General features: G+C 38.8%; 1 protein-coding gene across 5 annotated transcripts in view; it reads left to right on the top strand.

Moving 5' to 3' along the window:
- SEMA5A (semaphorin 5A) overlaps positions 1–20,600 on the top strand; it is a 341,199-nt gene that overhangs the window by 91,959 nt on the left and 228,640 nt on the right. For 3 of the 5 annotated variants that reach the window (XM_030041900.2, XM_030041903.2, XM_030041902.2), the window contains exon 3: positions 13,098–13,296. In XM_030041900.2, the coding sequence (XP_029897760.1) occupies positions 13,164–13,296 (133 nt within the window). In that variant the 5' untranslated portion in view covers positions 13,098–13,163. Of the gene's footprint in view, positions 1–2,840; positions 2,859–3,271; positions 3,291–13,097; positions 13,297–20,600 lie in introns of those variants that run through there. The other 2 variants (XM_030041904.2, XM_041118347.1) reach the window with 2 other exon arrangements.

Raw genomic sequence — 20,600 nt, 5'->3', positions numbered from 1 at the left:
ATGTTCATAGCCTAGGTTAGCCAGCACCCAGCTCAGGACTGAGACGGCTCTGTACAGCTCAGCAGAAGCAGGTGGTTGTGTTACCTCTCTGCAGGATATTGAGGGAAGGGGAGAAGGAAGCTGGGATCCCGTGGAGGGCGAGTGGAAGGGACAAGATCTGTGTGTGGCAGGAGATGCAGCATGATCTAATGAGCACAGCTTCTCTCGGGCTTTACCCTTCCTATGTACAGCAGCTATGGTGGTCTTAAAAATGCAGCTGGTGGCTGGTTTCCCTTTGGGACAGGGAATGATTTGAGGGAGAAAATGGTGCCAATCATGAGTGAGCGCATGGATCTGGGTGTTGAGCCATGCTGTTGTCAGCTGATATTGGACTAAGCTTCGATACTACCGACTGCTAGGAAGATCTAGATTGCTTGGGAGCTAGGGCCTTTGCTTAGGGTGCGGTGTTGAAACAGGGATGTAGACTTGGTATGGGACAGGATGAAGGTGCAGGCCAGCAAAGTGAATTAGAGGCTATACTGGTCTACCCGGGGGAATGCCTTTGCTTATTGCTATGGGCTGTTGCCTAAGTGGGCACGTGGTCCTCCCAGCAAAGTGTATGGCATTCAACTGTGGCATGTGTTCGTATTGTGGTTATTTGTTCATCCCGGGAAAGGAATCCCTGCCTGTGCCATACGTACATTTGGTTTTTTGAGGAACGCAATATGTGGGGGTATGAAGATGTACAGAAAGGAGTGCAAAAAGGGGTGCAGACCATACTGTATGGCTTTTGGGTATAAATCTTGGTGGTGTCAGGCAACACTAGCTAAGGATGTTCTCACTGCAAGTCATCTAGCCTTGCCTGATGGTGTGCTGGAGAACTGGTGCAGTGGGAGGGGGGATTTTCATAGGCAATGACACCAGTGAGTGTACTGTGTGGCATAAAATGTAAGGATGCTCAGGAAGTTTCCCTTTAAGCACCTGTGGGGGTACTAGAAAATTTGGATTCAAGCAAAACAGCCTAGGAAGGCTGAAACAGTGCCTTTATTTTTAGAAGAATCTAAGGGAAGGCATAATCATTGTACATGTTTCTATTTATGAGCTCAAGGTGACTTTGACACATTTTGACTCCGAATTTCAGATTCTTCAAAAGGAGGAGTCTAAGATATGTTTCAACGTATGCAATCTGTGGATACATACTGTATGCTTATAAGATTCCAAAGTGATAAATGAAAAATGACGGTTACAAAGCTACAGAAGTCTAAAGTGATTTTGGTTATGATGAAGACATCAGTGACACTTCATGTAATTTAGTGTTTGACTGATGGAAACTGTCAGCCACTGAGAAGCCATTGGGAAAGATGTCACCAAACAAACTGGATTTTCACAACATTGTTGTTATTTTGTGAAATAACCTTATGGAATAGATTTTTCTCCTGAAAGCTCTTAAATGAAAATTAATTAAAAAAGCAGCATCATTAACAATTAGATAAAGCATGGAACTGTAAATTAAAATAACTTTTTAAGAGGATATTTCAGACTTGGAAAGAACAGAGTATATTTATTTTATTTTATTGAGACACAAATACACAGAGCAGCACAATATATGCTCTGAAGGAAACCCACAAGAAGCTTCTGTGTATTGGAACAAATATGTCAAGAGCCATTCCTCATTAAACGTTAGGTTATTTGACATCTCCTTATTCACTGTTTGACAGCTTCATTGGGTGCATCCCACCGGATAAGTATATGATTTCTGTTGTGTCAAGTTTTACTACTTTTAAACAGACTTAAATGTAGAACTTAAATTTTTAACAATGATGTTGGAGGAAGAAAATACAACTATGATTTATTCTTTTTAGAAGGATCCTTTGTCTTTTTTCTTTTTTTATTTATTTTTTTTTTCCAGTCATGCCGTATCTTGGGATCTAGGAAAAAATAAGCAAGTTTGTATTGACAGGAAGCACAGGCATGTGCAGGGGTGTTCCTGATATACATGAAACCTTTGTGAATACATGGGGGTTTAAGTACAAGCATTGTATTCATTTTGAACTTTGCCTTTTGTTTTTGAAGACTCTGATACATTGGATATTTTACCTGTAGAATGGTCTCTGAAAATCTTACGCCTTCCGTTATTTTTAATTTTACCTGGTTTATTTTAGGAAAGGATTTATTAACTTGATATTTCACAGAAGGTGTAAAATGTCTGTATCTGGATTCAGGATTTAGTGAAAAACTAGCAAAAGGTAGATGAACGTTCAGAAAGATCTAACAGAAGCCATGATTTTCCCTTCAGACTTCTTATTCCAGGACTCTGATAGTTTTGTCAGGGTTTCCTATGTTTGTGATGGACATCTTCAAAAGACAGCATGGTTAGCCACACAGTTAATGTTCCTAATTAAAAAGAGGCATGTTTGTATGATGCCTCTGAATTATCTGGATGTTAATGCAACTGAATGTGGCACAGAAGGAAGTTCTGTGATTTTTCTGTTGCAGTTCTCAATTGAATCAGAGATCTAAAGGGAAAATCTAGTATGGAAGATTGTCATGTGGATTGGTGGGTCCCCTTTGGGCACTATTGCCTATAATCATGGGCGTTAATCATGGGGTTAGAAGGAGCACTAAACAGTGCTTTCATCTGTGTATTAAATCTTTGTAGGTGTGTGGGAAAACTTCTGCGGATGTATAAAAAAATCTAAATCGTCCTCTTTGCAGTGGTAATGTTAAAGAGCAAGGAAAGTGACGTAGCAGCTGACTTACGCTAAGCATTTTGTATAATCATCGTAGAGACATTGGATGGTTCAGTCCACCTAAGCATTCTCTGTAGGATACTCTCTCTGTTGCTTATCCAAGAACTGAAGGAGGAATCCCGAAGCTTGGTGAGATGAGTGGGTGTTTAGAGTGCTTACCTTGACAGAAAAGCTACGTATAAATAAATAGGTGGGGAGAAGTGTTCCATAGTGGTGATGTGGGATGGGAGCTCTGAGCTGCCTCACCTCTGCCTTTCTTTCATATCAGTCTGCTAAACCTTGCTGTCACTTAAGCTGTTGCTGTAAAGAGACTATGTTGGTTATTCATGGGAAGAAACAAATTAAAAGCTGGTAATCGGCTAGGAGTTGAGAGGAGGTGGGAATGCATTTGCAAATGGGGGCGTGGGGCTGAGTGGATTTGACATACAGAAGTGTATTCTCCTCCGCTGTATTTCAGTTGTCAAAGCCGTGACCACCATGCATTTGCTGAAATGTGTTTAATAACCACTGCCCTTTAAAACTGTACCAAAGAACTGCAGGACTGAACCCACCACGAGAAGGGTAAGCTTGCCTGTATTATTTAACTGAAGCAGGCTGTCACAGTAGTCATTTCATGACACTTTGGAGCTCATCCAGCAGTTCTTTTAAGTAGTAACTACTTAAATATAATCTTTATTTTGGAAGTTTGCCTAGTATTAATGTGCAGATTATCCACTAATAGTTTTGTTTTAGCAGTACAATTTTGTCCTTTAGATTGGCGATTCGCATTTAAAAATGTATTCTATTAAGTCCTTATGAAAGCTAAATCCCAAGTACTATCAAGTACTTTTGTACAGTGACATACAAAATGGTAGAGAACTGTTTTCAGTTGAAAATAATTTTTTTAAAACCCCAGCTATTTGAAGTTGCTGTGTTACTGTCTTCCTTCTGGTTTCTCTTACATCCATGTACAAATTTTGGCATGTTTTCCTGTACAGTTTACAAATATAAAAAAGTATGTCCAGATGGCTACAGCAATAATCTGTGATGTGATGATCTGCTCTCTTAATTATTCAACACGTACGACTCCAATCTCTGTGTTGCTTCTTCCCAATTTATATAGAATGCAACAGCTAAGCTTGCATTACTTTTGTATTACCTCTTTTTTTTACCTGCTTCCATTAACCTTGCCTCCACTCAAACCCACTTTTTATACATCTTCAAGATCTTACACAAATTTTTCATCCAATGCTAACCTTCACCTTCTTCATTCTCCCCTCAGCTGATAAAACTTCTCTTCTCAGCTATATTTTTTCTGATGGTTATCTCAGTGCATTGTCTTCTGCTGCTCTGTTGCACAGATCTCCTCCCAAACCTGAACTGCTGCCATTCGTTCAATCAAGTTATGTTTTAAAACCTGCTTTTCTTTTTAATTTTTAATAAGTATAGTTCCCAGTACAAGACAGTTTATAATAATGTGAAGGGAAAAGAAAAAGATGACAAAGCATCCTAAGCTAGAGCATCTCCTCCTATCCCGCATCATACCTGAATTTGGGTAGAGGTCACAGTAGAAGGCAAGACACGTGGGCAGCTTTCAAAGCATGAGCTTTTGTAATTTAAGAGTACTTTTTGTTTTATATATAGTGAAGTTTCAGCACGTTGTTAATACAAATTAATAGTCACAGCTTTACTTGTAGTTGTAACTCTGGTCCTGCATAGATTCCTAATTCCCAGTGGCGAAATTTCAAAATTCACTTCTTTGAGCCCCTTATTATACAAGGAGCACAGATGCTTTTTTAGCAGAAGATTACAAAAAGTGGGTTAACAGTAAAGCTAGGGAAGAGCGGAGTTTGAAGACTGTTCAAGAAATGTCATCGTTGCAGTAGTTCCCGTCTAGAGTGAAACATTCTTTTTGCCCTTCTAAAAAAATATGTAATTAGTTATGGGAAATCAAGATAATTATGTAGCTTAAAACAAAGGAAAAAACAAATGCAGTCTTAGTTTATGGCGTTGCTAACAAATATGATGAAAATAAGTGTTAAAAATATTTTACATGTTTGGTCATTGCTTTTCTTGTTAATCCCTGTTCAATGAGGTGGACTAGCATACTTTTATTATATTCAGGTTGAATGGGTAAACACGATTTTTCACAAATAATTTTTATTTACTGAGGTGTGGAAATATGTAGTATAGCATCTTCATTCAGGGGCAGCATTACTAGGTCTCTGAAAGTACATGTTGCTTTAAAAATTGTTGTCCACAGCTTTATATATTATATTTCATCTCTCAAGAGTGTGCCAGGGATATCTGGTAAGGGCCACTAACAGCATTGCTGGATAAATTGAAAGAAACTTCTGAAATGTAATTTATGTCATGTTTTGTGACAGTTTGTAAGGAAGTCCAGTTAATGACTACATGATTCTGTTGAAATTGAGGTCTTTGCTGACTGAGCTATAACCACGAGACAGATCTCTTTCCAAACTGTAGGGCTTCCTACTAGATGGGTGAGGGAATATTAAAGAAAAAATGCCGTGGACTGGCTATTCTGGATGCTGTTTCTCTTTGTGGTCGCAACTCATGTACTATAGTACGTGCTTTGTAAAAAGCTGTGCAACGGATTTTTCTTTTCTTGCGGTCAGATACATATGTTCACTTTTCATGAGGCTTGATGAATAACTCATAAATACAGACTTGTATGTACTGTACGGCAATACAAGTGAATAAAATACAGCCTACGAATGTTGTGCAGTGCAGAGCTCGGACCTTGCAGAACATGGGAGCGAACGGCTGTGCTCGGTCAGAGGTGCATCCAGCCCAGCGTCTGGTCTCCGTCGGGAGCAAACAGTTCATGTCTCGGGGAAGAGGGTGAGACCCCAGCAAGCAGCTAGTGGGACCTTTCCTGAATATCGTTGCAGTATAAGGCTCAGGGAGTTCCTGAATTTCACACTGCAAAATGGGAGTGTCTAGGTATTTCATAATCATCAGTGGATCTTTTTTTCTGAGGATCTGCTCAGTCCCACTGTGAAGCTATGTCGTTTTTAAAATCAACAGAATCCTGTGGTAAGGACCGTCTACTGAACCGCTGTTACCTACAACACCTGAAAGTATATTTTTACTACAGAACAGCTTGTGTTTTATGCCATGTTGATGGTGTTGACCATCTTTTGGGCCCTAAGAAAATGTGTTTGCTTTGCCAATTATAGTACCAGCTGGAAAAGGAGCAGGTGAGTGTCGTATGGAGAGAAAGAAGACAAAGTGCAGGGATGTGTGTGTAGATCCCTGAACTGCTACAGTTCTTCCCTCTCCATTTCATTTTCCTGCACTAGCTGACACTTCTGCCCTCTCCTGGCTTGCTTTCTCTCACTTCATGCCTTTCCTTTGGCTGTTAAGCTTCCTCTGGTTTTCCTTCCAGCTTTCCTCACGTTTCAGACCTTTATTTGCAAACAATGATTACCATTTTGTCTTTCCATAAAGTTATTTTGCAAAGGAAAAACTGTGCTGGCTTTGTAGTCTCTCTGAGGAATAGAATTCCTCTTCCCACCACCTCAGACCGACTTCTGGTGGCCAGGCTGAGGGTCACAGTTCAGTGGATGCCCCAAGCCGCGCATGGGGGAAGGTGCTCTGGATGACTGGAGCAGGAGACTAGCTGTGAGGGGAACGAAACAAAACTAGAGGTGGGAATCTGGGGATTGGGAGCACACCAAAAAAGCCAAGGAGCTAAGGGATAGCTAAGAGAAAAAGCACTTGAAAAAAAAGAGCTGAGATTTTGTTGGAACTTGGGCCGAGGCTGCGTGGATTTGACTACCTTTATTCTTACCTCTAAGCTGCTTGTGGTGCTCTGCTGTGTGGACCTGCTGGGTTGGCTGGCGCTTGCTCGAGGAAGCTGTGGTCCACTGGTGCTGTGCCCCACTGATGAGGCAGACATGCCCACAACGTAATAAATGAGATCTGAGGCGTTATTACAAATTTCTAGCTTCACTCAGGCCGCTGTTCTTGAAGCAGTGCTTCCTTTGCAGAAATCGCAAGTATCGCAGCTCTTTGAGCAGCGCTGGAGAACTAGCTTTGATGACAGATTCTTCTTTTATGAGTTGTCACCATCAGCTACAGATATTAGCAGACTTTTGGCAGAATGTCACTATGAATTTAAGCATTGATGTTTGACTGCGTTAGTCAATGACGGCTGATGGGTGACTGCCTCTTGCAGATCTTAAAATTCATGCCACTGCAGAAATGAACGGCAATATTAAAAAAAAGTTGAAGGAATGCAGTAATCAGTTTGTTAATTGAAGCTGACTCTCACTTTATGAGAATACAAATTAGAACATGCTACTCTGCCACATAGCAAACAGTCTGGACTGCTGGGTCCAGTGCTGAGACACGATAGTGTATGGCTGGATTATTTCACTGAAGAAGCTCTATAGCCTCCAGCCTCATCTTGATGTTTAATGAGGTGATCTTTGAGCTATTGCTCTAATCTAATTGTGTATCTGAGTGATATACAAATTGTTTTTCTAAAGCTTATACTGAGTAAGGGATGTATTTCAAAATAATTATATTATAAAGAGGTATAGCTTTTATTTGTGCATTTGGCAGGGGAACAGGATTAATCAGTAAAAACAACTTGTTGGTTTTTTTGGAGACAATATTTAACTGCATTTTGGTATTTATTCACCTTGTGTCTATATATTATTAGGAGAAGCATGACTAAAAAAAAAAATAACAATTCATTTGTGAAAAAAGTGAAATGTGAATGTCTTTTGACACATAACATTCACGTTTTTCACTGGGGGAACAGGGGAGCACTGTTATTTTAGACTGATGCAGCCCTCCTGATGCTCCCCCCCACCATCCCTTTTTCCTTCTGGGCTCCAGGGCTTGTCACTAGTGGTATTGCCAGGACTGGGAATTGAGAGCGTACACATTGCCTGAGAATTTAGCTAGATTTTTTGGTAGCTGTGATGAGAGGGCCTTTTTTACATATTTCTTTCTCTAGCAATCTTCCTCTCAAATGATTTGTAAAAATTTGAGGAGTTTGGCTTTAAGAAATCAACAGCCATTACAGAAAAAGGCACTGAGCTACATTGTAGGGGTGTTCATGTATTCCAGTTTTATGACCATATGACTGCTGATACCCTTTTTTCCCTGATTTGGCCGTATGCTTACTAGCAATACACAACAGTGTGGGCTTTTTTTGCTAAAGAGGAAACAACAATTCTCCCTGTCTGCTCATCACTTGCAACAGCAAGCAAATGTTCTATTCTTTTAATAAATTGTAAAAAGTTGTCATTAGCAGTACAGTAGACAAATTAGGTATTTTTAATAAAATTGACATGACCAAAGATGAAATAATTATTACTAGCTATTTTAAAGTGTGTGCAGTAGCAATATGGGACAACATCTTTCTTTGGACTCATAATTCTGTTCTAATGAACCCATACAACATATAGTCTGTTTCATTAGACAAGTACTTTTCTTTAGGTTCATGCTTGTGCACAAAGGTGTGTGTTATCTGGAGTAGTTAGTCAGCATGAGTAAATTTTTATCAAACTTTTACTGTTTTGCAAACCAAGAGGTTGAGCAAAGCACCCGGGGGAAGTGGAACGAGTCTCCCACAGTAAGTTACATGAGCAGCACCTACGAGAGTAGACGGTGGTGTACATGTAAAGAAACCCCAGATGTGCTTGTGTATGCAGGTACCCAGAACCAGTCCTGAAACTGGCATCTTTTAACCATGCCAAACTCTGCTCTTTGTATACTCACATTGACATGTTTACTTCATCATTCACTGAAAGTGCTGTTAAACTGACACTTACAGAATCAACAGATAATTATTTGAAAGCATCCTTGCTGCTGGACAGCTGCAGTTAGTGTGGCGACTCTCTTTTTTTTTATACAGCAGCTTATTTTAATCAAACAAAAGAAAATGTAGTTTATAATTCAGATGTAAATTGTACTTCCAACATGGTGTATTTTAAGAGATCTAGAAATATTGACATCCTGATTATTTCATTTTAAATATATGACTTCAGTTCCTGGAGGGAATAGTCTCTAAATGAATCTGCTTGGACCTAGCAGTAGCAGTTACATGCCTTGCATGCTTGGCTGCGTTCACACTTTTTCTCTTTAGCAATAGGTATCTTTTGTTGGCTCAGCTAAAATAGAAAATCTTGAATTGCCTTTTTTTTTTTTTTTTTTCTTCCCCTCATCAAATAATGTTGATGGAGAAACTAAATACTATGTTTGTAAAAAATACTACCTTTACCTAAAGGGCCTCATTCATCTTTATATTTCTTCTAGGCAATCTAGATCAAAAAAAAGTGAATGAGGGAGAAAATAAGCACAGAAGACCCTTTACATATAGAGATAAAATAATGTATTGAAATATATTGCATTTTATAATTCTGCTTTTTATTTCTTTTTGCATCCTCAGATTGTTTTACAGACCTGTAAAACGCAATTTGTCAGAAGCCTGATTAAAGATCTGTACTAGAAAAATTATAGAAATAATACAGGTCAATGTGCTGGTTTCCAAATATATAGCAATAGTTAAAAAGACAGTCAGTGTCACTATTATGGATATGCTTTGGAAAGTTTTGACTTGACCATTACATTTCATTGTTGAGAGAAATCTGCATATGGAAATTATGCAGAAATCAAGGAAACTAGCCTAAACTTTTCACGTTTAGGGTTCTCTTTTGTGTCTTACTCTCCAGGGTAACTATCACTTCTTGGCACCACAGTTGCACTTTCAGTAAGGGGAAGGGCCTGTTTCAGGAAAGACTCCTTTGCCCGCTTCAAAACCTCCGGCTCTCGGTTGCAGCGGGACTTTCAGAGCTGCGTGGGTTCGGAGCTCGGGCGCTGCCTCCTCGGGCTCGCGCTTACGGCGGGACCTCAGGCAGGTGGAAGTGCCGTGGCGGTCCTTGCTCCGGGATGCGCGGGAGGGAGCAGTCTGACCCCTGCAAATTCTGTGGAAAAGGCTTTGGGTTTGAAGGCTTTTCTAAGGTGTCTGGTCATCTGTTCATGCTGTGGGTACATGTTGAAGGTGTGTGTTTTGTTTGTGGGGTTTTTGGCGGCGGGGTGGGTGTGGAAGTTTTTTGGTTCTTGGGGGGGTGGTTTTTTGTTTGATTGGGGGTTTTTGGTTTGGGTTTTTTTGTTTGTTTGATTTTTTGGGTGGTTTTGTTTGTTTTTATTTTTTTTTTTTAACTCTAGCAGTGCATTTTTTTTTTAACTCTAGCAAGGTGCAGTCTCCAGACTCCTTTTTCTTTCTCCTTCTGTGCATACCATAGTGTAATGAAGTGGATAGTGAGTTCCTGTTCCTCCCAGTTGCTCAGCTGACTTCAAGCTTGTCCTTTTCTCATGTGAGAACTTGTGATGAGGTTTCAGTCTGCTACCTTGGATTACTGTTCTCTTGTCTGATTATGATCTCTGAAGACTCTCTGAGCAGTTGCAAGTAAGCTCCTACTTGCAGTTCCCCACAATGTATTTAGTACATTTAAATTAATACATCTAAAATAATTAATACACTTAAATTAATAAAATAGCACAACACATTTAAACAGGTAGAGGTTGAGGTAGAGAGAAACTTAAACCCTTACTGTTTATCTCTGAGATGTGTTATCAGAAGTGCATTCACATCCTTCTTTGTCTCTCCTTCAAAGTCTAACCTTGTCTCTGGATATTCAGATTGAGAGAAAGGAGTGTTTCCTGCCTCCATTTTTACCATGTGAGATGCATGCAGTGAGAGACGTTCAGCTAGGTATGAAAAAAATTCTTTGGCCCCCAAATTCTCCCACAGCATGACTGTATATGTAAACAACTATGTCAGAGACCAACTATGGCATGTAAGTATCCTGTCTTTCCAGAAGATGCTGTTTCTATTTAGAGGCTGAGGAAAAGGTATTGTGGTGAAGGAATCTTTGCTTCTGTTACTGAGTTCTGCACACAGGGGATAAACGGGGAGAAATCCTCTCGATACCTGCAGGATACAAGACATGAGACTTGTCAACATTTACATCTTAGTCCTTATTAATACCAGGATGAGTCCCATGAAAGTCAGTATCCTTTTTTGTAACGGGAACCACAGCATCCATAAATATGTACAGATTTAATATCTGGATGAAGAGTACTTGTCCTTTTCTTTCTGGAGAAACAGGATTCTCTTTTTGTTGTGTCCTGGGTAGAGCTGTTTTTTGAAACTTGGCTAGGATATAGGAGCTTGGTTACATAAAGACCATGGGGTTTCATTTACAACCAGGGAGATGGAGAAGGCTGAGCTTCCAGTACAAATGTTTTGTTTTATTCATGTTTAATTTCTGTCCATTATATTCTCACATTTATGGGTATTTTTGAGACTTTACAAATTAAAAGAAATAAAGTTTGTGTTTCTTTAACATGAAAGTAGCATATTCCTAGGTGTTGGAATACCTGCTGCTGTACTGTGTGCAAGAAAAACAGCTTTTGAGAGTCTGATGTGGTATCTGTCCTTCATTTTGCTTCCTAAAGACATATACATAATCTTACCAAAACCTGAATTAGAACTAGCTCTTAGTAATGTACTTGTATAATCTGTAAGTTAGTAATATCCATTAGCTATGATATAACCCACATAAACTGGTTGAATTTAGATAAGAATAGTGCATAACGCTCGAAATGTCACCCTTGCAAAAAATGAACCATCAAAACATTGGAACAGGCGCTTTATGCCCCTATATACATGAGTGCGCAGAATTTCTGAGCATATACTGCCTGCTGTGAGCCACAAGCAATTTATAGGGACAGATTCATATTGGTACATGACACCATAAGATATACTACTTAGATAGGTATATGAATCTAACTGCCTAGAAGCTTTGCCGCTGCCTTTTTTTTTTTCTGAAACATAAGCGAATTTATCAGAGTAGCTAAAATTGACTATTAAATTTATGTGCTGCTCAGATGTATTATGTCTTTTATCTATTTATTTTAGTTTAAATTAATGAGGATTAGATGTGTCCAGGTCTTACTCAGAAGGCTTCTAAAGGCAGCAAAATAAAGTGGTAAGAGAGGAGCAGTTCATCTTATGATGGCTTGTGCTACAGTAATGTTAGGGGTTAGGGAGCAATGTTTACTACCCATTCTGCTTTCTGAGTGTAGCTTTTAAAACATACTGGTCTTACTGTGGAGTATCTTTTAATTAACAGCCCTTTTTTTCATGTGTGTAGGATGTTTGTTTTACACAAATAGAAAGTTTCCACCTTATTAAACAGCACACTGCAGTTCAGTGAGATCAAATGTATTAGAAGTCAATATTGCTGATTATTTTTTCTGGAATTGCTCTGTTAATTAGCAGAATGACATTTCTGCCATTATGGAGTTGTCTCAAATCTCCAGTCTTTCCCTCCTAAAAGGCAGTGATGTCTCATAACTGTGTGCTATCAGCAAGCAAGCTTGTGGGACTCAGTAAAGCTGCTAGTGGCGAAAGTTTTTGGGTTGCAGCATTGGGTTGTTACTGCTTGGAATGTTTGTTATGATAAAGCTAAAGGAATTGGGTTGGATCTAAAATTATAATGACACTGTGAACATTCTGTTACTTATTTTATAAGTATCTGGTTATTGGATGTTTCAAAAAATCAGGGAGTTAAAACTTCAGCTTTATTCTAGTACTGAATGAAAACCATTACATTGTTGATTGGTGTCTAGATTTTAGTTGAAAGGGGTCTTCAGCATTAGAATCTGCAATACACAACCTTGTCATCAGTCTTGGCAAACGGGTAGGGATTAAGCCGGTGTCAGAACTAGCGACCCTCCCTCCTGTAAAGCAAAAGTATGTTGGCAGAGCACTGAGGTGAATCTTGTCCTACCGCTGTCTCTGCTGTGCTATACGTACTCTACAGATAGGCAAAAAAAAATACATGCTCTAGGGCTGTTGTTTTGTCAAAACAGTCGGTAACATGAAGGAGCAATTCCTTTCCTACCTATACTCGCAAGGAATCAAAGCATTCTTTGCTTTGTGAGAAAGGCAGAGTGAGGGGCAGTGGATCCAAGTGAATGTGGAGCATAGATTTAGATACATTTGCTGTATCTAAAAAAAAAAAAAAAAAAAAAAAAAAAATGTTGCAGAATGTTATTTTTCCCACACACATTAAAAATGCAACTTTAAAGTAGAAGAATGGGGGAATGAAAAACAGTTTTTGAATCCTGCTGGGTGATAAAAGAAATCAGTATTAGTAAATTGTGTCATTGATGATAAGTTTATGAATTAGAGGAGCAGCTGATAGTATACTTTTGAGGAGTCAAATACTACACAGACAGAAAGCAATGTTGTTTTGTTTTGTTTTAAACATCAAGAACGGTTTAATTTTTTTCTGTGGTTTGCTCTTCTGCTTGAATAAATTTCTTTGAACTCTACAGGTGCTTTTTCCACATGAGCGCAAGAAGAGTAGCCAGCTAAAAGAAGTGAGTGCTGTGGAGGACAGCATGACCACCATGAAAGGAAGCTGCCTCATTGCACTGCTTTTGGCAGGACTTGGGGCTTTAGGAATACTGGAGCCAACAATAACAGAAGATACCCACTGCCACAGAGCTGAGCACCCGGTTATTGCATACAAAGGTAAGGGATAAGCGCAAAAAAACTTTTCCAGAAGTAGGCCAAGGATAGTGTAATCTCTTCATGGAAACCTCTGGTTTAAATGTGTAAGGATATGGAGGAAAAAAAAAAAAAAAAGTGCATTCAGTGCTGTTATATAGTAACCTGGACTGTATTCCATACACGTTAAATACAACTAGGCTTGCAAAGTTCGTTCACAATTTGGTGCTGAATGTGTGATTTAAAGGTGGGTGATTCATTTTCCTCTGTGATTAAAACCAGCCTGTACTGATGCATGGGGTTGTTCCTTTCCACGTGCAGGACTCTCCATGTGTACACTTAATTTCATGAGGTTGCTCTTGACCCGTTCCTCCAGCCCAGTTAGGTCCCTGTGGACTGCAGCCTTGCCCTCAAGCTTATCAACTGTTTCTCTGAATTTGGTGTTATCTGCAAACTTTACAGACTGCACTCTGTTGCTGCCCCTTGGTCATTGATTAAGGTGTTAAACAGGACAGGTCCCAGGATCAACCCTTGTGGTATTCCACTTGTTACAGGCCTTATGGTGGAGTAAGGTCCATTAAACATTTACGCTCTGGGCTTGATCATCCAGCCAGCTTTTTACCCATCTGGTTGCCCACCTGAAGAGACAGACTGTAGCATTCTAACTTGCAGTGAGGCAGTGTTGAAAGCCTTGAGATAAATGACATCCCCTGCTCTCCTCTCACCATTAAAACTAGTCATTTTAGTATAAAAGGCAATTGGGTTGGTCAGGAATGATTTACCCTTGGCAAATCCATGCTGAGTGTTCTCAGTCACCTTCTGCTCAATATGTCCAGAAAAGTGCATTCCAAGAGTACTGCATAACTCCATAACTTTCCCAGGAACTGAAGTGAGATTGACTGGCCTGTATTTCCCACCTTTGTTTTCCTGCAGTTACTGAGGACCTTCCTTCATCTCTGTGACTTCTCAGAGATGAAGAGTGGCTGGTTATCTCGGTGTCCATGGATGCAGCTTGTCTGATCCCATGGATTTATATAGGTTGAGATCTTGCAAGTCATCCCCGACTCAGGCCACATCTACTGCTGGTAGTTCTTGAACCCCTTTGCAAAACACCAGATGCCTTTGAGACCTTAAACAAAGGAGGTATTGAGTCCCCCAGCGTCATCTGTGTCTTCTGGCACTAGATCGCCTGCCCAATTCAGCAACAGGCTTATATTTTCCCTGTTTGATCGTTCATTACTATCGTAGAAGCAGAAGCTGCTCTTGTTGCCCTTGACATTCCGTGCAAGTCTTAACTCCCATTGAACTTTGTTTAACGTGAAACATGTGGTGTTTCTAAAGTCCTCCTTGGTCACCTTGTCCCTGCTCACACCTCATGCATACAGCCTTTTTGCATTGGAGCTCCCCCATGAGTTCCTTGCTTCGCCAAGCCAGTCTCTTCATACATGTGGTTGTCATCTTGTGTATTGGGATGGACTGCTGAGGAACAGTTGGAACAAAGTGAAGAACACTTGGAGGATGTGGTGTGTAAAAACCTGAGGCATTTAATAACTTATCTGTTTTTTTTATTTATTTAATTGAGATTTTTCCGTTAGTGTCGCAACTTAGAACGAGTTTCAGATAGTTTGTACCTATGAGGATATAGGGATTAAGATGTATTGTATTACATATTGCATTCCTCCTGTTATTCTAAGAAAGCACATGTGTAATTTTTTTGTTCCAATGAATTAGGATTTATTGAATTTTAATTGAAAAAAGATTTGTTTCCGTTCTTTTCATAAAGTTAGAGTAAATAATGTTGTGTTTTCTACAGAAAGTATTTTTGTTCTGGCATTTTAACGGTTTAATAAGAGTAATGGCACCAGCTGTCCCTTTCTGCAATACATTGGAGAATGAACTAAAGTGGTTATATTCTGTACCTGGGAACAGCAAACCATCAGTCTGCTGTGAAGGAAGGACCTTTATCCCTCATTTATTGAAGGACTAAATAGTATGATTTATTCTGATGAAATATCTGGTTTTCTTAGCATTCATGTTGTGTGTATAGTTTAATTAAAAATGTTATTTTTATTATAACATGCATACACAATGTTGTAAATTAAAGTAACACAATTAAAATTCTGGCACTTAACTGCTTAGTTTCACAAACTAAGGGATTGCTGCATGTACTTTTTTTTTTTTTTTGGTAAGTGCAACTCTAAAAGCAAATAATTGAGACTCATTACCAGAGCCACGTGCTAAATGTTTATTTAAAATGTGTTGTTGGCTGAATCATATTCATAAACCATTTAAGAGAGTAGCTTGAACTTAGCCTGATCCTGGCTTTTAGACCGTTATTGTTCTCTGTCATATTTACTTTCTAGTGATGGCCTTCCAGTTCTAAGTTACTATGCTAAGGCTTTCTGGGGACAGAGACCTCCTGTGTCGTCTTGTTTCAGTTGCATCTTTTGATGTAGCCAGAGGTAGTGTCACAGTTAGAGTTTACTGAACAAAACCAATTCCTTTTTGCTGTAAATATATGTGGGAAATACAATTATATAGAAGCAATAATTGTCAGATTGTTAATATGAGATTTAGTAAGATTTTCAATGCCAGACTCTCTCTTGACCTTTGTGGTAAAAATATCATTAATCTGTACATATCCATGACATACCTTAGCTTTTATGAACTGATGTATCTTGAAAAAGTTTTCCTTCACTTAAAAATATTCTGACAAGCTGTTGTTCATACTCACCACAATAATCTGTCAGGAATCATCAGTAAATCTTAGAACATACGTGTAGAAACATATTTGCAATGCAGTATACAGTACATGATAGCTAGGTAACATAACCGCTGTGGGCACAGTGGTTGACTTGTAGTTGCAGCACTGCTAGTTCAGGGAAAACAGAAGATGCGAGACCGAAGGAAAAGATGACTGAGAGGTTTGTCTCTGAACCTGTATGTTAGGAATGGACTACTTGGGGTACCAAAGTATAAAAAAAAAAGAGATGTGCGTGAGAAGAGCTACTCTGTGAATGAATCCTGCAGTAGGAGTTGGCAGGATTCAACCAGGCGTCCTCCCAATTTCTGTATCTTCCTGTGGCATTTACTGACTTTGTGAATGCGTATAGGAAAATGCCCTCTGTATCTATTGACATTATTAGTGCTTCTAGACCAACACAGAATCCTGAAATCAATTCTTAACAGCTACAAAACCTTTAATTTGAATGCTGCATTAATACCCTATTCTGTAAAGTCATCTTGTAGTAATATTAGATCCACCAGAGCTAAATGCTTTGTGGGATGCTGAACATCAGCCAAGGCTGAGTGGTACTAAGTTGTAGGTACTTTAAAGCTTGTAAACTCAATACTAACTTTACAGAGATATCGACTTTTTTGTTTTATTTACAACTGACTAAAGCTTTTTTTTGTAGTTTCTGGTATGCCAAAATAGGAACATACTTATTTGATTTATCTTCCTTTGAGAGGCATGGTAGATGGAGTATAAATTATTAAATAAAACTAATGGAGTGAGAGTCTGGTGTGGCATATGGATGAACACCTGCAAAAAACTAATAATGAGAAAAAGTAGTCCCCAGGAGTTGTCATGGTGAAACATGGAAAGGGAGTGTATCTCCTGAAAGAGCTTACTTTCTTTCCCACTGCCCATCAAGAACAGCTCACTTAGGTGATGATCCTGTCAAGTTCCCTTTTATAGAGAGGCATGTACTGTTTCTATCACTGATTTTCCCAGCTAAACAGTTTTAGCTGAAAGACCGTGGTATATCTCCTGATATCAAACAGCAAGAATTTAATCTACCAGTTGAGCACCTTTACTCAAGTACTTTGTTTGCTTGTGGAAGAGGAAAGAGAAGTTGCAGAAGCGGGGGAGATGCATACACTTCCCAAGGATTTTTTGACATGATCTAAAAATCTCTTTCATTTTATGTCTCTCATACACAGTACTAATAATCACATTGTAATTTGTTCATCTGCATAATTAATGTTAGGAATGCATAACACACCTTTTCTCTCTCCCAGAAACTATAATAAATAAGAAAGTTTACTGTAGATCTGAAAATCTGTTGTCACAGGTCTTCCCCAGACTAGAATAAGGCACTTTGTGCCATCCTTGGAAGCTGGAAGTTTCCTTTTCTCATTATTTAAAGTTGGTAGGATTTATCACAGAGATCAGATTTATATAAAAGCAGACCTCTAAGTATGAGATGGATTGCTAGGATCAGCCCAGTAGCATGCAGTTCAGTGTTTTATGTGGTAGAATTAACTGTAATGATGCATAGTCCCTCTTTTAAGTTCCTTTCTTTCCAAGGAGGAGTCTGCCTCCAGATGTGCAAAGGTGGGCTAGTCTGTTGAAATTCAGGCTTTAAAAAAAAAAAAAAAAAAAAAAAAAAAAGTTAAAAAAAAAATAAATCTGCCTGCATATGTTACATGCATGTACTGAGGATTCATCAGCTATGCTACCGTAAGTCCAACAGAGGCGTTAGAGTCAAGAGGTTATAAATTGTGTGCAACTTACAGAATTGGGTGCAAGGAAACAAAGTGCAGGTGACAGAATTGACACACAGAGACTCAGTGTGAGATTATTGGTCTTTGCATACGTTTCCATATGTTTACAATGTGTAAATAAGTATGTATATTCTTGAAATAAGAGTTAAGAAAGAAAAAGGGCTGAAATAAGCTGGTCATTAAAGATAGAGCCTTACAATTTTCCTTTTTATTAATTTTTATTTTATCTGGGTATACTTTCCTGTGCATGTAGGTATGAAGTGTTAGCTCTGTAAAGTGTATTAGGGTTTACTGATGGTCAATTTCTTGGAAAACATACTCTCTTGATATAGTAGAGAGATGTGTTTAACCTAAACAGTTAGAAAAGGCTGTGGAAATCAAACTTCCTCTGGGTAGGAACAGTGAGGGGTAAATAATAGGCAAACAATGTTTAGAAAAATAAGATGCCTATGAGAAACAATGACTGTTTATAAAAGTTGAACTATTCTTATGCAAAAAACAAAGCAAACCAGTTGAGTAGTGTAATGTTTGTCTAAATATTTCCATAGGTTTCAAAGCACTTAGCCACATGCTCTACAGAACCTCTGTGGTAGCTCTCTGTGGAGGTGATATTTTATTGCTGATTCAAAAAAAAAAAAAAAAAAGTATAAGTAGCCCCCCCCCCCCCCATTGGTTGAACTCTGAAACTATTAGACCTGTCAAAACTCGCACGCTCAGCTGAAGAGTCATGCTGTTAGGCAGACCCCATCCATGAGGTAGAATTGAAGGAGCTAACCCAACTAGCTTAGTGGTGTGTGAGAGTAAGCTGGGAAAAAAATCGCTCCAACTCCAATTTCAGCTGTGAAGTTGTAAGTATTGACTGTCCTGCAGTTTACCTGCATAGAGTCAAATTTCTTAGGCTTTTCTATCAGAAATAAAGTGCAGTTGTTAACTTGACTTAATGGTTGTTGAGGGTACGGCTGAGATCATCCACTCTGGGGCAAATGTCATTCTTTCATGCTCCCATAAAGTAATCAGACTTCAAGGTTGTGCTGTCTTAACAAAAAAGCATTAGTTGACATAATTTTAGAAGCTGTATTTAGTGATATTTTAAATAGATGCTGTGCTGTAAAGAAATTATCTGTTGAATAAACATGCTCAAAAATAACATGTCTCAATCCATAGAAGAAATGAACATAAACCTTTCATTTCTACTTGAGGCTAACCAGAAAAGAAAAATAGTATAGGGTTTGGTTTTTTTTTTTTTTTTTTTTTTTTTTTTTTTTGATTCCTTGGTTCAGGAATCCTAAGAAATATATTTTCTTAACCTTATTGCCTAACCACCACAGAATTCCCTCACTTGATGTTCGTCTAAGTAATATAGACTCAGTATATCACTCTGCTCATTTTATCATGTGGTTTGTATATTGAGTGCATGCACTTAACATGTGCCAAGAGGAAATAACATGTGGGCTGAATGAAGAAGGATACGTGGTGTATGAACTTGTTTTTGTTTGTACTCTCTTCTCTTTCCCCTAATCTCCTTGCAAGCTACTGTTTAAACTAATAGTAGTCTACTAAGCTGCTCAGGTTTTATTGTTTTTTCCTTCTCTTTCCACTAGTTTTCAAAAATACACTTTAAAGACCTCCTGCCAGCTTCAGCAGTGGGATTGAGGTGTATTGCTTTCCATCCCCTATCCTCTTTTGGGTTTTTCTTTAAATAAAGATGATTCATCAGTGAAGAAAAGTTGACTGCTAGATATTGCAACTTTGGTTTGTGTAGATGATAGGACTATGAGATTGCTCACACTACCCCACCAAGAACCAGCACCTCTTAACGAGGAAAATAATTCCTCCACCAGTTGTATATATTTTTTTTTTTTTTTTTTTTATTATTGAATCAGGTTTGCTTTTACTTCTGTACAGGAGACCAAGCGCCTGCTGGGGAATGGCAACTTTCAACTGCTTACTGTTAACTTCAAAAATTATAGCTTTGAAGATTGAAGGGTACTGTCCCCTTACTATTTCCCTGAATCATCCAGTATCTATCTTGTACATTCCCATAAAAAACAGGGCACGGCAGGAACTGAATTCTCTAAGCAAAGGACTTGCATACCAGCTGGCTTTTTTTTTTTTTTTTTGGCAGAAGTCATGATTTTTTAAAGCAAGCATCAATTTACAGTTCTTTTGGCATCCCAGCCAAGTGCTGGACTATCATAGAATGTTAATAATTTGAATAAGTTTCTGATAATTGAAAATCAGCAGTGGCTGCAATGACTAGTGAGCTGCACAGACATGTCCTATGAGCCCTTCCATGGCCTTTCCATGGCTGATTTCTTCCCTGTTGCCCTAAAGTGGATGTTTGGAGCATGTGAAATTTCCTGGTTGTTAATGAAGCAGCAGAATGAGTGACACTCCTGCCACATTCCACTAGCTGTACAAAGCAGGCAGGTGGAATTAAAATCTGGGGTGGTTTTTTTTTTGGTTGTTTATTTTTTTTTTTCCTTCCTTCTTCAAAAGAGATGTATTTTTAATGGAGATGGGCATTTTTACTGAAAGGTTGTAAAACATCCAAACTGGATGTTAAACAGATCAGCAACCAAGAAATAGAGCTGCTAAGCAGCTGAAGTTAGATCATCTTCTAGAAGTTTTGGTGTGTTTAAAGACAAGAGGAAACACAATATTGCCCTTACTGCCTGTTGCTGAATGTCGCCTTCTGCTGGCTATTGCATCGGCTGAGAGATCTGGGGAAACCCTTGGGCCTTACCTGGAGCTCTGCAATTTCCAGGAATCTTAGAGGCGGAGGAAAAACTTCTGTTACATTTTGGTTTTCCCCTTAA

This window comes from Aquila chrysaetos, chromosome 18 (assembly GCF_900496995.4).
Source record: "Aquila chrysaetos chrysaetos chromosome 18, bAquChr1.4, whole genome shotgun sequence".
NCBI lineage: Eukaryota > Metazoa > Chordata > Aves > Accipitriformes > Accipitridae > Aquila > Aquila chrysaetos.
Note: the sequence above shows the minus strand (reverse complement) of the source record. Positions and strands in the feature narration are given on the sequence as shown.